Genomic DNA, 17,354 nt, shown 5'->3' with positions numbered 1-17,354 from the left:
ACTGTTTAGGAGCATCGAGTTGTCTCCGTGGGATCCAAGACCGTTCTTCTAACCCACGATTCCTCCACTGCACTAGGAAGTGCACCTGACCTTGCACTTTTTTGGAATCCAAGATCTTCTGAACAACGTATCTTGGTGATCTGTCTGATTTTCTCTCAGGCAAATTTGAAGACTGGATTTGAGTAGGATATAATACCGGCTTCAACAGAGAACAGTGAAATGTGTTGGGAATTCTCAATGAGCCCGGAATTCTTAACCTAAATGCAACAGAATTAACCTGCTTGATGATAAGGAACGGGCCGATGAACTTGGGACCTAACTTTTTGCAAGGCTGTCTGAGTTTAATGTTTTTTGTAGACAGCCACACTCTCTGGCCCACCTTGAAGGAGCAGATGGTACGGTGGCGATCCGAAAAAATTTTTGCGACAACTGAAGCCTGTTTCAGAGATGCCTGTACTTTCCTCCAGATAACTCTGAGATCTCTTGCAGTGGAACGGATCTCCTGGACACCAACTGGGTTAAGTGAATACAGGGAGTTAGATCTGGGGTGAAAACCATAATTGCAGAAAAACGGAGAAGTTTTAGTAGATGAATGACAGGAATTGTTACAGGCGAATTCTGCCCAGGGTAACAAGGAAGACCAATTATCATGGAACTCTGACGTGTAGCATCGCAAAAATTTTTCCAAGGACTGGTTAACTCTTTCGGTCTGCCCATTGGACTGAGGGTGATATGCAGATGATAAACTAACCTTGATTCCGAGGAGGGTACAGAAAGATCTCCAGAATTGCGCTATGAACTGGGAACCCCGATCGGAAACTATGTCAGTAGGGAGTCCATGGAGCCGGAAAATATGTTGAATGAATAAGACGGCCAAATCCCGAGCTGTAGGCAGTCTGGGTAAGGGAACGAAATGGGACATCTTACTGAACCGGTCTACCACGACCCAAATGGTATTGTGTCCTGCAGAAGGTGGTAGATCCACTATAAAGTCCATGGACAAGTGGGTCCATGGTTTTGCAGGTGGTGCCAAAGGAACTAACTGGTCTATTGGGCGGATCCTAGGAACTTTGTTTCTGGCACAAACCTCACATGAGAGGACATGACTCCTGACGTCAGCAGACATAGATAGCCACCAGACTGTACGGGAAAGGATTTCTAACGTCTTGAAAATTCCAGGATGCCCTGCAACCCTACTGTTATGCGCCTCTGCAATAACCGCCTTCCTTAGATGGACTGGAACAAAGAGACGTCGCTCCGGAGTAGTATCAGGGGCTAATTTCTGGAATCTCTGAAGTGTGATACTCAGATCTTGGGTCAACCCGGCATGGATTACGGAAGGGGGAATAATCGGCTCTGGGATAGTGACTGGAATGTGGTGTGCCGAGAAACTTCTGGAAAGGGCATCTGCCCGGACATTTTTGGAGCCTGGTCGGTAGGTGATCAGTAAGTTAAACCGGGTAAAGAATAACGCCCACCGGGCCTGTCTGGGATTTAAACGTTTGGCTGACTGTATATATTGTAAATTCTTGTGATCGGTAATGACAGAGATCTGATGTGAAGCACCCTCCAACCAATGCTGCCACTCCTCGAAGGCCCATTTGATTGCCAATAGTTCTCTATTACCGACATCATAGTTGGCCTCCGCTGAAGAGAACTGACGGGAGAAATAAGCACATGGGTGCAGACGATTAGTATGAGGATCCTTCTGCGATAGGATGGCACCGGCACCGATGTCAGAGGCGTCGACCTCAAGAATAAATGTCCTAGCTGGATCCGGATGTCTAAGGACCTGAGCGGAGACAAAGGCCTTTTTCAGGCTTTCGAATGAGGCTACTGCTTGGGACGACCAATTAGTTGGATCCATTCCTTTACGGGTCAGAGCGACAATGGGAGCCACAATGTCGGCAAAGTTGTGAATGAATCTCCTATAATAATTGGAGAAGCCCAGGAACCTCTGCACCGCCTTAAGATTGTTGGGTTGCACCCAATCCAGAATAGCCTGGACCTTAGCTGGATCCATGGAGAATCCCTCAGAAGAGATTACATAGCCTAAAAAGGATACTCTCTGTACCTCGAACTCACACTTTTCCAGCTTAGCGTACAGGTGGTTCTCTCGTAATTTCTGTAGAACTTGTTTGACGTGAGTCTGATGGGCGGGCAAAGATCTGGAATAGATGAGGATATCATCTAAATAGACGACCACGAAACAACCAAGGAATTCCCGAAGAACTTCATTGATCAAGTCCTGGAACACTGCAGGTGCATTACTAAGGCCAAACGGCATGACCAGATACTCGTAGTGGCCAGAGTGCGAATTGAATGCCGTCTTCCACTCATCTCCTTCTTTGATACGGATGAGATTATATGCTCCGCGAAGGTCGATTTTAGTGAAGACAGTGGCCCCTCTTAGCTGATCAAACAAAACCGAAATGAGCGGAAGGGGATAGGTGTTCTTGACTGTGATATGATTCAATCCCCGGTAGTCAATACAAGGTCTTAACCCTCCGTCTTTTTTTGATACAAAGAAGCATCCCGCTCCTACGGGAGACTTAGATGGCCTGATGAAGCCTCTCTCCAGGTTTTCATCGATATACTCCTGCATGGATTTTGTTTCTGGAGCAGAAAGGGAATACAAACGCCCCTTAGGTAACTTGGAACCAGGAATAAGTTCAATGGCACAGTCAAAGTCACGATGTGGCGGTAAGGTATCAGCAGCCTTCTTGGAGAACACGTCCCAGAATTCATGATACTGTGAGGGAAGCCGCTCCGGAATAGGCTGAATCATACGCAGAGACAGTGACAAACAAGACTGTGTACAATAAGTACTCCACTTGACAATCTCTCCTTTTACCCAGTCTATGACAGGGTTATGACAGGAAAGCCATGGGTGGCCCAAGATCATAGGAACCGACGAACAATCGATCAGGAAGAAGGTGATTGACTCAGAATGGAGAGCTCCGATCTTCAACTGTAGTGGCGGGGTCTCCCAGGAAATCTTGCCACCAGGCAACGGACCTCCGTCTAAGCCACAGACAGTAATGGCAGAGTTGAGTTTTACCATCGGAATTCCGGCAGAGCGGGCAAACCCAATATCAAGGAAGTTGCCTGCAGCTCCGCTATCAATGAAGGCCAACAGGTCCACAGAGCGAGCCCGGAAGGTGAGCTGTGCAGGGATTAATACAGCATTTTTCGGGGAGATAATTTGCAGACCTAGGTGAACTTTCCCCTCATTCCCTAGGCATGGTCTTTTCCCGACTTATTTGGGCAAGAACGGGAGAAGTGGCCTTTTATGCCACAGTATAGACATAGACCTTGCGAACGTCTCCTGTCTCTCTCTTCCGAAGAGAGACGATATGCTCCTAATTGCATAGGCTCCTCACCATCCTGGGAAACAGGAACGAAGGCGAATGGAGGTGACGATGCTTCCTTTTCAGTTTTCCGCTCCTTATATCTCCTGTCAATTTTAATGGAGAGGTGCATCAGATCCTCCAGAGAACTAGGAGACGGGTATTGCACCAAAGAATCTTTAATCTGTTCAGATAGGCCGAGACGGAACTGACTCCGTAAGGCAGGGTCGTTCCATCCACTATCAGGTGACCATCTACGGAATTCAGCGCAGTATTATTCTGCCGACCGTCGGCCTTGTTTCAAGGACCGTAGATGAGCTTCCGCGGAGGCCACTCGATCCGGGTCATCATACAGTAGACCCAGTGCCTCGAAGAAGGAGTCTACGGACTGCATGGCCGGACTGGTCTGCGGCAAAGAAAACGCCCAGGACTGGGGGTCACCCTGTAGAAGGGAAATAATAATCCCAACTCTTTGCTGCTCTGAACCGGAGGAGCGAGGTCTCATCCGAAAATAGAGCTTGCAGCTCTCCCTGAAGTTCCGAAACAGGGTTCTATTTCCGGAGAACCGATCTGGTTCATTTTGGGTTCACAGATGGGACCTGGAGTCGGTTGTGAAGCTTTTGTGGCTTCTTCTTGAACAGACATACGCTCAGCCAATCCCTGCATCATCTGATACAAGGACTCAACGTGGCCTGCTAGAGTTTGTGCTGGAGACGGTGTGGATCCACTTGTATCCATTCTAACCTTGTCTGCGGGAGTGGGCCGGTTATAATGTTAGGAACCCCTCCAGCCGGCACAACACAACCCGGAGTCTACTCTGCCAGTCAGGTGTTCACTGGAGCCCCTGATGGTGGGGACAGACTGGGCTGCAGACTGACAGAGGGTCGTGAAGTGTGTACCGGCTGGGGAGAACCCAGGCAAGAAGAGTCAGGTCCACGCAGAGGTCAAAAGGTCGGCAGCAGGTAACAGAAACGATGAGCAAGCTGAGGTCAGAGGTCACAGGCAAAGTAGCAGAACGGGTAAACGAGCCAAGGATCAGGGTCACAGGAAACACAAGCGAAGTCAAATACGAAGCCAAGGGTCATACACGGGAAGTCAAAACGTAGATACAGGAACAGGAACTGGAGCAAGCAGGTCAGCAGACTGGAGCACAGAAGCTATAACCGGCAATGAGGCAGCAGACCTCATTGCCTTAAATACAACCCATAACCAATCAGAACCTGCCCCTAGACAAGGCCACACTTGTAGGCTAATTGCCAGCACCTAGCAAGACCAATCAGGGCTTAGCACTGAAATCCACACCTGCAGGCTAATGCCTGCTAATTCAGCCACAGGCTAAATCTGCCTGATTGTCCCTAGAGCGCGCCTGGCTGCCAGGACACGGCGCTGAGGAAGCGTCCGACCGTTGCCTTGGCAACGGTCGGGAGTTGGAAGGAAATGACGTCCCGGTCGTCATGGTGACGGCCGGGACGTTGGGACCTACAGGAAGCGAGCCGCGGCGGCTGTGAGTACCGCCGCGGCTCGTGACAGTTTCTACATAACTTTAAAAAGAGAACTATATCAACAAAAAGCCCAAAAGACAAATATAATACACTCCAAAGTATTAAAACATCTCTACGCATATGTTGCAGTGCAAAACTACTGGGCAAGAGGGCGGAGGTCTCAAGCACATATCAGCTTACAACACTGCTTTTTTGTTCTGCCACATTATATATTCTAATGTATGTTTTACTGTGTTTTTTTCTACGTACAGTTTACAACGTTCCTAAAAAACGCAAAAGGCCCAACAAAATGGACCAAGCAACTAAAACAATGACAACTGTCATGATGGATCAACTGCGGGAGATGGACAGCACCATGAGGGAACACGAGAATACACAACTGCAGCGTTTCATGGACAATGAGCGGGAACTGCAGGACTCTTTCCTCATGCAAATCATGAACATGCAGGAACGCGTGTTACGCGAAAATCGTGAGTGTATTATGGGATTCATGGACAGACTCCTCTCACGGGTGCAGGCACCTCCTCCAAGTCCTTACTATTATGACGGACATTATCCTATGTACCAGCGGGGGCAACCCATGTTAGGCAACAATAACCCTCCAAACCCGGTACAGAATACACAACATGCTCAACCTATGGGTAACCCCAACATAGAATACCCACCGGGTTTTCCACTCCAAACCACTCCACCACCAGAAATGCCACAATATAGGCAATTGTAATAATCATGTTTTATGCTCAAATGTTTCACTGTTAATTGTTATCATGTATGTTACGTGTGATCTGGAATCACACCGTTAGCTATATATATATATATATATATCTCGTGAAAAGCAAATTTGCACTTACTGTTTGGGCACATTTGTGTCTTCGGTTTACTACTTATGTATATATTTTATTTTTTCTACATGCAAGTAAGCACTTTTATATTGTGTCATTTTATACTTTTTTGTGAAGAGACATATGAGGAAATATGTACAAAACAAAATACAATATGTGAAATAAACATATATTTTTTATTTTTACATTTGTGTGGTACATTCAAACAAGTGAGGTCAAATTGGCAGTGAGGGTGGTCCTAATAAGTTCAGCAGAGGTATTGGTACGCTCTCCTTCAAAAGTACTGGAGTCCACTGACAGCACTGGCATTTCAGATTCCTGCACATTCCACTCAGGTAGAAATTGCTCTTTTTGAATTTCACAAATGTTATGTAAAATACAGCAAGCAGCAACCACGTGGGGCACAAGCTTGGTGTCAATGCGCTTCAATAGACAGCGCCAACGTCCTTTCAGGAGCCCAAAAGCATTTTCCACCACCATCCGAGCAGAGCTGAGGGTATGTGTAAACCGGATCTGTTCCCGAGACAGGTGATGTTGCTGAGTGAACCCCTTCATCAGCCAGCGCCTCAAAGGGTAAGCAGCATCCCCAATGATGTGTACCGGTATCTCCACACCATCAACAAACGTAGATTTCTGTAAATAAAAACATGCAGTTTCACGTCACCATGTTTAAAATATTGGTCAAATAACGCAGTACACTTGGTACTATATGGTGAAAATGCATTTTGCAAGTGTTACAACTGTATATAAAAAGGGGCAGTAAATACATACAATATTGATAGCAAACAATAGTATATAAGCTTCAATTCCAAAAACATCATACAACATTACACCGATATTTACCTCTCTAGGGAACAGCCAGCCATCTTGTCTTTCCTCAGCAATTTGGTAAAGGTCCGAATTTGCTAGAACTCTGGCGTCATGGGAACGTCCAGCCCACCCGATGAAAACATCTGTGAAACTAACATAAAAAAACCCATATATAAATATGTTTTACAATACGCATTACACATGGCACAGTCACATAAAAAAAACATAAAAAATGCTTACCAATAGTTGTGGTCAACCACAGCCTGCAGAATGATGGAATTCCAGCCTTTGCGGTTGTAGTAATCCGCATGGTTGTCTGTGGGGGCAATGATGGGGATGTGTGTCCCGTCTATGGCTCCAGCACACTGTGGAAACCCACGCTTCAGGAATCCTACAATTGTATCATCCAGGCGCTGACCTTGCAGTAAGGAGATGAAGCGATGATACAGGGCTTCCAGCAATGCCGTGGTGACTTCATGCACTAGAGTGCACACCGTGGATATCCCCACTCCAAACAAGCAGGAGATTGTCCGGTATTCTCCAGAGGTAGCATACCACCACAACACAATAGAAAGGCGCCTACATGGTGGAATAGTTTTCCCAAAGTTAGTGGCCTTCCTGGAAAGTGCTGGGGTAATAAGGTCCAGCACATAGTTAAATGTCCCACGTGACATTCTGAAGTGTTGCATCCACTGCTGTTCCTCAAATGCTTCCACAGTAGACCAGAAAGCTTCTCCGTGGCTACGCTCTCTGGCACGCATGGTTCGGTTACTGGCAGCACTGAATCTCAAAATTGAGGCGATGCTGGCCGTGAGAAACGCTCTCCTCCTGCGCATATACAGACACCGAGTTTTCTTCTGTTGTGCCATAAACTTCGCCTTCCTCCTCCTGAACTGGGACTGTGCAAGAGTGCACAGTGTCAGCAGCTGCAGCAAACTCTCATTTGCTGCATAAAACAGCAAAAAAATACTAGTAAACATGAACTCTGGGCTACACAAAAGTGAGTCGTCGGCCATGATGAAAAGTAATGTGGTAAACAATCACCACCCACTTTTGCATCATCTTTATGCGTCAACAAACCAGTCACCTTTCAAGGACATCACTGTTTTTTAGCCAATGAAAACTGCTCTGGTGATGACCCCCACAAATTGCCAGGGCACAGACTTGTGCAGTAGGAATGGGGTCAACCCGGGAAATTCCCGGGTCCGAGGTGCAGTATGAATGGTGTTTCTGAGCTGGGACGCTCAGAGACCCTGCAAAAACCCGGCTTCAAAAACCCGAGATATTGCAGGGGCGGCAGTATGAAAGTGGTATTAGGCAGCAAGTCACAAAAATCTCTCCATGCCCCATGCTTCCATACCCAAACTACATATAATTCTGATGTCAGAGTCAGGGCTCCAGGTAATATATGTCATAACATTGTTCCACAACATTCCAGCACATATAAAGCCCTGTTCTCAAGAGATATGCCACATGTACCTCGAGTTCCTATAAAGATTTACTCATCCTTCTTTACTAGAGGCTAACCATGTAGACCCCTAGAGATGATAGTGTCTGTTGCAAGCACATTCTGTGATTTTTCAAAGTCACGTAAAGAACAGAAGGGACAGCAGCATGATGGAGACGGCAAATGAGTGAATTCACTAGTGAGAGTGAATAATAGTAACAAACAGGGATAGAAAGGATCAAAGCGAGAAGCAGGATGTGAAGAACAGGGGAAAACAGGTAGGGATGGAGAGAAGGGGGATACCTGCAATGAAGATAGGGGCACATCAGAACAGAGAAAGGAAACAGAAATAATAACATGGAAGATATAATGGAGAAGTGGGGGACACAGGGTGGATAGCCTTCCATCAACTAATATATTTTATATTATTTGATATAGTGTTAAAATGCATCTAAAATAAAATTCACTATCAAAACTACTAAACACCAGCCATGCAAATCAGTGAAAGTTCCATACCAGCACTTCTAAATTTCCAATATTATATATCTATCTATCTCCTGGGGACAAGTTATTTTTAAACATAATTTACAGTTTACGCAAGTGTGCTCTAATTCAATGTCAGGAACCTACAAAGCTAAATGGGCCTCTGTGTGAGCCTTAATTAAACAAAAATAAGTCAAGAACCATGTATGCAACAAGACATTACACAATACAAAACACCAGTCTCACTTTACACGAAAAGGTCAAATAGTCGACGTTACCCGGTGACCACGCCCCCATCACTTTTCCAACCAATAAAGCCGAAGCCTCACAGAGGATAGTGCCGTGCGTACGCAGTACAGGTGTAGAGGCTTCAGGAGAGGAGGTGACCTTCACCTGATCCGCCCAACCGTCAATTCAGTTACACATGCAGCAACAGCACCACCAAAGCGTATAGAACCTACCGGCCCCCTCCTCCTATACAACCCGCTACTCACCCTCAAGCTCGCCCCTTCTAACAATCTCATTCTCAGGAGCTGCGAAGCCGCTGCACCCAAAGCTGCCATGTTACTCTAATCCCAGCTCCGTGTCATTCACCTCACGTACTTGGACAAGGGCTACGTCATTGCTCCACCCCTTCTGTGAAAGCTTTATTTAGAGCGAGCAAAGCGCAACATAAACCAGTGTGATAGGAACGTAATAATATTCAGTTGTGAACCATGTGACTGTTGACATGACGCTATTCACCGGCGATCTCCGTATTTCATACGTTTGTTAAGATGAACTAGGGTCTCTTCACCCAAGTTCCATATGTAAATAGTTTGGCCTCAGGGCTCACTCATTTAAACAAACCCAGCCAAACACCTCTTTGGGGCAAGAGTCAACTGTATTCCATGCTGGGCAGCTCTGTGTAGGTACCTCGTGAAATCACTGCCCCCCAACTTTATGAAAACATGATAGTTACAGTTATCATGATTAACCTATAACAACTGGGGGGAATAAGGCCTAATCATAACAGCAGTGTAAATATGGTATATCAAATTAATCTATTGTGTAAAATGTGAAGTCAGAGGATCTGTTGTGTGTTTATTTGGTGGCTCTGCACATCCCGGTCTAAGAAGATTGCAGTTTCACCTGTATCAACTTCAAAGACCTCATGAGTTGAGTTATATCCTAGCTTAGGATGTAGTCTTGACACCTGAATAGACTTTTAGGAATTGCTCAGCTTGGTGTGTGGCACAAGGAGACCATGTGATGACTGGCAATATTTTATATAGACAAAAAATAATTCAGTTTTCAAATAAGCTACTTAAAATCAATAAAAATATTGATCAACCACATATTCCTCAATAGCATGATGAAGGGCAGCTCATAAGTCAAATTAAGAATTCTGCCACACATAGAAGTTGAGGAAATGAGTATAAGCTTTACTGATATACGGTACCTAGGCCTGTTTGCTATCAATAGATGGGTAAATTCATACAGGATCTATTAATAAAATTGGGTCTGTGTGACACTCCACAGAAAAATTAGGTCACATAGTAGAAATGGGTAGTAAATCAGGCAACATGCAAATAGTGATTGTAAAAAGTGTCACAGACCACAACCCCCCTGGAGGTCGAGTATTGTGTAAAGGTGTCTTTAAAAAGCTGAGACCGAGACGTTGCAATCTTGTTTGCGCGCCATCTAATTTTTGATCTTCGCGACTGTCATAAGGATAAGGAAGGTAGATTCCTGATCCTCATAGGCTCCTTAAATAATGTCACCTGCACTCTAGTGAACCTATATGCACCCAACACTGGTCAATATAAGTTCTTAAAAAAATTGGATTCTTTACCAGCGCGTTTGCCAGGGTGAACTTATTTACTGGTGATTTCAACGCTGTCTTAGCCCTGACTATAGATCGTTCCTCAGCCACCTCTTTCCATCTCCTGAGGAGAGATGCCCACAATACTGGTGCTTTAGAGGCTTTTATGAAGCTTCATAATGTTACAACAACCAGTGCCGCATAAACTTATGGAACTGGTAGAAGAGGTCTTCACCTTTAGCAGCCGCCTTTCCCGTAGAGACTGGTTATACTCACAGGTACTCAGATGCCCCCAGGTCTTAAACTTAAGGTAGTATAAGTTTATACTCACATGGCTGCGCACAGGTACAGAAGGTAACACACGGAATAGAGACAGGCCAGTGATCTGCAGACTGGACGGAGCACCGGAGGAGATGTTAGGCACCAGTACAGTCAGGGTCACAGGCAACGGTTCAGAATCCGGGAAAAGGCAATGGATCAGGATCACAGGCAATGGTTCAGAATCCAGGGACAGGCAATAGGTCATACACAGGTAGTCAATCCTCCCTGCCTTTTATACAACTGCTAGCCAATAGGAGCAGGGCATAGAAATCAGCCACAGGGGGCTGCTAATAGCGGGACACCTGGCCTCATTGCGCACGCTCCCGGCTGGATCTAATGCCGGGACGCGGCGCTACCTATAACAGCATCCCGACCGTTGCCTAGGCAGCGGCCAGGATGACACCCGGAAGTGATGACGACCGGGACGCAGGTGAGAGAATTGCGGCGGCTGAGCACCGCCGTAGCTCGTAACACATAATTTCTACGATTCGTGGAGAGTATTAGACCCTTTGGCTAGGGACTACACCTTTTTCTCCTCTCCCCATAACACTTATTCCGCAGCCATGACCTCACTCTTAGACTTCGCTCTTCCCAAATTTTTCCTATTACTTGGTCGGACCATGCCCCTGTTTCGGCTGTACTTACCTCCCTTGCCCAACGCCCTCCTAAAGCAACCTGGAGGCTTAACGAATTGCTTCTGCATGACAAAGAAACCCTTACTCACCTTCATTCTCTTCTCTCTGAGTGTTTTGTGATGAACAATACCCCTGATATTTCTTCTATGACTCTTTGGGATGCTCATAAGGCTGTAATTTGGGGTTATCTTATTGCTCTGACTTCTCAGATTAAACAATTTTGTCTGGCCAAAACTATTCAACTGACGGACTCGTTGAGAGACTTAGAGCAACGTCACAAATGGAATCCTGACCCGTTGGTTCTTCAAGAAATTGCTTCTGTTAGGGGTGAACTAAAACTTTTATTATTCCACCAGGTTGCTAATAAGTTGAAGTTGCTTTATCAGCGCTTCTATGAAAAGGGCGACAAAACCGATAGACTAGTAGCCACCAAACTTAGAGCCAAGATAGCGGCCCGGAATCTCCTGGCTATCAGGTACTGCGATGGAGTTCTGCATTATGATCCTCAGCGAATACGTGCTCTCTTCCAATCCTACTATACTAAACTTTATGGCCTACCTCAACCCTCTGACCCTTTAGTCTCCCATCAAAACTAACAGTTGATTGATTCTTTCTTCTGCTAAACTTCCGAAACTCCACAGGCTAATGCTCTCCTGGGAGTCGAGATTACTAGGGACAAGGTTGAACAGGTTATAAAGTCCCAGAAATCTAGTAAGGCTCCGGGGCCAGATGGCTTCACTGCTGCCTATTATAAAAGGTTTGCTGCGCTCCTGGTCCCCCGTTTGCACACTCTCTTCAACTCAATCCTGGCTTGGGCTTCTTGGTCCAGGGACTCTTTGGAGGCTCGGATTTCTGTTATTCATAAAGAGGGTACGACTGCACTAGTTATCGCCCTATCTCCCTGCTTAATACAGATGTTAAATTGTATGCTAAAATTTTGGCTAATAGATTCAATTTGTTCCTCCCATCCTTGTACATTATGACCAGGTTGACTTTATCCTGGGCCGTCAGGCCAGAGATAACACCAGGAGAACCATTGACCTGATTTATATCATTAATACCAGGAAGGCCCCAGCTATCATTCTCTCTCAAAGCCGAGAAGGCTTATGACAGGATCTCCTGGAGCGTTATGTCTGGAGCCTTGTCGGCGTTTGGAGTCTCAGGTAGCCTCCTTACTGGTAGTCAAACCTTTTATTCTCGACCCTCTTCAAGAGTTATGATCAATGGTTCTCCGTCTGACCTTATTACTATCTCCAACAGTACTCGCCAAGGCTGTCTTCTCTCTCCTCTCATCTTTTCCCTCGTTATAGAGCCTCTTGCTGCTTCCATCCGAGCTTGCCCTGATACATGAGGTGTGCGGACGAGGGATCTAGAGAGTAAGCTTTCTCTTTTCGCGGATGAAGTCCTTTTGACTCTGCAGCAGCCGGGGAAGTTGCTCCCCAGTCTCTTCAAAATATTACACCATTATGGGCGCCTTTCTGGTTATAAGATTAATATTGCTAAATCAGAAGCCTTTCTGCTTAATATCTCTAACTGGGAGGGTCTGGTGTTAACCTCCCGCTTTAACTTCCTGTGGCAAAAAAAGAAAATCAGATATTTAGGTATTGTTATCACCAACTCCTACGACCCCCTGTACCGAGAGAAGTATCCAGGCCTTTTTGCTAAAATCAAGTCAGAATTCTTCTCCTGGCGCTCATTAATAATCTCGTGGCTGGGAAGGATCGTTTCTGTCAAGATGAACCTCCTTCCTAAGCTTCTTTATTATTTTCAGACCCTTCCTGTTAGAGTCCCCCTCTCGGAACTCTCTTCTATCCAAAAATGTCTTTCTAGATTTGTATGGAACGGCCAATCTCCCAGGGTCAAGCTGGCTCTTTTAAAGAGACCCACCAAGTGTGGTGGTAGGGGTTTCTCGGATTTGAAGATGTATTATTGGGCGGCTCACTTGAGTCAGATTGTAGATTCCTTTGCCCCCCCCCCCCCAGCGGGACTGTTGTGGGTTGATATTGAATCTGTCTATCTTAAATTCCCATTTCTTTCCTGTATATGGGGTCTCTCAAAACAAGCTAGATCGCTTGTCTGTCAATGCCCCACCTTGTTATTCTCAGATGCGATCTGGTAGGCCTGCTGACCCTATCTCAATATCCCGATTTCTTCCCCTCCTGTTCTGCCTCTTTGGGGTAACCCTGCCTTCCCGCCCGGGCTCTCCTCAGCCTTCCATAGTGTCTGGTCTACTGCGGGTGTTCGGTTTGTTGGAGATCTATTGCATCAAGGTACCTTTATCTCTTGGGATGACCTGCATTCTAAGAATCCATACCTCCATCCTAAATTTTAGGAGTATTTTCAGTTACGCCACTTTGTGGGTTCTCTCCTCGGGGGTGCTCCTTCCCCCCACTCCTGATTCCCCCTTTGAAACCCTATGTCTCTCTTCGCCTTTGCGTAGAGGCACGATTTCCTATATCTACAGCTTAATTCTCAATGTACTTTTCCCACCCGGTGGTAGACATGAGAAGAAGTGGTAGAGGGATCTGACCCCCTCCCCAGTGGAGGATTATTGGGAGATCATAAGGGAACAGGTTTCCACCAGCTCTATTTCCACCTTGGTCAAGGAGAACGCATATAAAATACTCTATCGGTGGTACTACACCCCTGACACAATTACTAAAATGTTTCCCTCTATTTCTCCACTATGTTGGCAGGGTTGTGGCTAGATGGGATCCTTTTTAAATATTTGGTGGATCTGTCCTAAAATATCCTCCTTTTGGGACGGAGTTAGGGCCCTCCTCTCTTCCCTCCTTCCATGTCCCATCCAGAAAGACCCATGGTCCTTTCTTCTTTGCTATCCCCTGATTGATAACGATAGGCAGTCTGCGAAATTAGCTTCCCATATTCTTGTTGCAGCGCAATGTCTAGTAGCTAAATCATGGAAGCAAGCTGAGCCCCCTACTATGGTGGCCATGCGCTCCTATATTTGGTTTATTGCCCAAATGGAACAGATTACATATCATTTACACGATAAGGACGATAAATTCCACCAGATTTTGGCTCCTTGGCTCCACTTATAATTCCTTTACTTCTACACCAGCCCCTTTCTGTTAAGTGACCCTCCTGTGGTCCTTAATGGTGAACGACTCTTAGGTGATCTGATTTTTGAGGTTGTCCCTTCTTCCTGAGTATTTGGGTAGTATTTTCTTATGTACTTTAATTTTTTTTTTCTTTTCCCTTTGGTGACGATCAGTGTTCCCCTTTACCACTTCATATCCTTAAAAAATGTTGTAGAATCCTGAGTAATTGGTACAACAAATGTTTACTTACTTGTTTGCTTTATGACAATCTGTTGTTGGGTTTTTTTTATATTTGCTATTCGAATATCTTCCTTCTGCAATGTACTAATTGCTGATTCTTGTCTGTTTGTTAATGCTATTTTCCAAAATAAATAGTTATTAAAAAAAAAAGCTGAGACCAGTTACAAGAAATTGTCAGTCTTTTGTGAAATCAATCATTATTGATAAGCTGTCCATCTTCAAGCCAATTTCCCTTGGCACAGAATATACCACATATCTGTAAGTTATACTCTGAATTTAATCCCTTTATTTTAAACTGTTTTGCTTGTTATGTATGTCATGTCATCTTAGTTGTTTTAATAGCCTGTAATCATTGTACTTTTTGTATATTAAATCTAAAAATGTAATAGTTTATCTCCTTATTTCTAAACAAATTCATTGCTTATCTAGAAGAGATAGATAGCTTGACCATGCTAAACCTATGTTGAAGTTGAATAGGTAGCGATAATATAGACATAACACCTTTCATTGCTGAGGTGTGAATTGTGAATACTTTTGTATACCAAGCCGAGTGTGTGCCTGCATCTACATTTGTGTCTTAGAGCCTTGAGGGGTTAAGTGTTAACCTTTTGATTGCTGGTGTGTGCCTTGCTAAACTGTGGGTAAGAAGGAGTGTTCATTGTATGCCAGTGTGAGACAGTATATTGGGGTCCTATTGCCCTTATTCAATAGGTGGTGGCAAACCTGAAGTGTGTGGGGTTGTTTCAGCAGGTCTATAACCTGTGTTATAGATAAAAAAGAGACTGAGTGCTGGAATCGTGTGTAACCTCATAAAGTAAACACTTCCAAGTAAAATTGTGCGGTTTGTGACAGGTAAAGTTAGTCAGAAGAGGTTTCCTGACAAAATAGAGTTGATATATTGTTTGACGGTGTGAATATAGGATAGATATTAAATCAGGGAGTAGCCAAAGGGGGCTATCCCTGACAATCAGAAACAATTTGGTTCCTGAGTTCCTACCCAGACTGGGCTGGCTTCAATTATTGTATACAGTGCAACCCCATATGTGTAAGTATACTGCATATATACCTCCCAACTGGAGCAGGATGAAGCTAGCTTCCTATTCGACCAGCTTCCTATTCACTTCTTATTCATGCTCCAGCTCCTTATTCAGAAAACTTTATTTTTAATGGATTAAATCAAGTTGGATCACTGATTTATATTAGATTAACACTAAAGGGTGTCTCTTACATAAATTACAATTGTATTTAGCCTGACCCAAAATGGGTTAGGGCATGAAATCAGGTAGCAAACTGAGCACAGATAACATTTTAAATAAGTAGTTTTAATTTGGTAATGGTTGAGGTTTTTATTAAAAATTTGAAAAAAAATAAATCCCATATCATTTTGTCCAAAATAAAATAGACTATCTACAACATCAAATGGTAAAAAGAACCAATAGGAACAAAACTTCACATTATGATAACATCCAATTCTACTACAATCCCTCCACACAAATTACTGCATCACTTCACAAATAAGATAACTATATACACCAAAGAAACATGGCATCCCCTAACACAATACTCTCTACAGGGCCATAACTATTGCTGTGTGAGGGGCAGCCGTCCAGGGCGCAAAGCAAACGTGGGAGCACAGGATAAGGAATATTTTAGGTTGATTTCATTATAATTTAGGGCTAGGGGCGTAACTTTTTCTTTCTTGCCCCAGGAGCTAAAATTTATAGTTACGGCTCTGCACGCACACGCCCTTTACTGTCAGGAACTGAAAACACACTTAACATGTATGTAAACCTTAATATATAAAAAAAAAGTATTTCCACAAAATCTAATAGTGAAAGAACAGGATAGATAGCCAAGAACTGAGAGACAGCCAGACCTTAACTGCCAACTAGGAAGGTCTTAACCCCTGCCTGAGTCTACCCCAGCACCATCTATCTGGCCCCTCTCCATTTTCTTTATTTCCCAAACCTTGTGCAAAATGCTCTCCACCACCTCACTACAGGGAAGGATTTTGCCCCTAATGGACACTAAACACTGTATTACACGTTTAAAGTCTAACAACTGTACTAACTAAAATGCTTAAATCAAAATCCCCACACCTTTTGAGCGCCTCATACACCCACTCAGGGTAATTAAGCCGCAAATGGCATGGAAGGCCGGAGGTGTGGGCCACGCCTCACACTTTTATATTAAAGGCTCACTGAAGCAAGAAGTGGTCCATTGTCTCCACCTCCCCATGACATTCCTCACGTGGACAACCATGATCATCGACACTCCTATGCTTCAGGTTCGCCTCAACGCTGAGCCTTCCGTCAAATGCAAGCCAAGTAGGATCTCTAAACTTCGTAGGAATCCGCTTGGAATTCACCAAAGACAGACACTTCAAGCACATAACAGCTGGGCAATCCTTTAGTAACGACTACATCAAATCGATACACAATATCCTCCTCTCCAACACCCTCCTAGTGGAATTTTTTGCCTCACCCACCTCAATGTGCCATTTCATTTTCACCTTCAAACCCTGAGCCACATAGGCCGGGAGGTATTCATTCTTAACGTGAAGACATTTTACAGGGAATACCCATCCAACCATGCGTTGAGAATGGGGTGCACCAAAACTCAAAAGGCAGCTACCCACCAAGAGGGAGACTTCAAAAAGAGGCTCCCAAGATGAAGTTTCAAAAAGGCAGTACTAAAGAACAGCAGTGGTTTTATCATTCCCAGGCACCTTCATCCTTTGGTGTGTATATAACATTCCTCTTAATGAAGTTCAACTTGTTCCCTCATAACAGCTTAAAGAACAAGGAACTGACCTTGAGTCTTAATGATTCTGGCAACAGACATACTGTATGTAACTG

The 17,354-nt window shown here is 44.7% G+C and overlaps 1 protein-coding gene across 1 annotated transcript in view; it reads right to left on the bottom strand.

Moving 5' to 3' along the window:
• Nucleotides 1-9,079, bottom strand: part of SDHA (succinate dehydrogenase complex flavoprotein subunit A) — an 82,562-nt gene extending 73,483 nt beyond the window's left edge. The window contains exon 1 of the mRNA XM_075212745.1: nt 8,929-9,079. Coding sequence (XP_075068846.1) covers nt 8,929-8,997 — 69 coding nt within the window. The 5' untranslated portion in view covers nt 8,998-9,079. The remainder of the gene's footprint in view (nt 1-8,928) is intronic.
• Nucleotides 9,080-17,354: the final 8,275 nt, after the last annotated feature.

Source organism: Mixophyes fleayi, chromosome 5, assembly GCF_038048845.1.
Source record: "Mixophyes fleayi isolate aMixFle1 chromosome 5, aMixFle1.hap1, whole genome shotgun sequence".
NCBI classification, from domain to species: domain Eukaryota; kingdom Metazoa; phylum Chordata; class Amphibia; order Anura; family Limnodynastidae; genus Mixophyes; species Mixophyes fleayi.
This window is presented reverse-complemented; position numbering and strand designations above follow the sequence as displayed.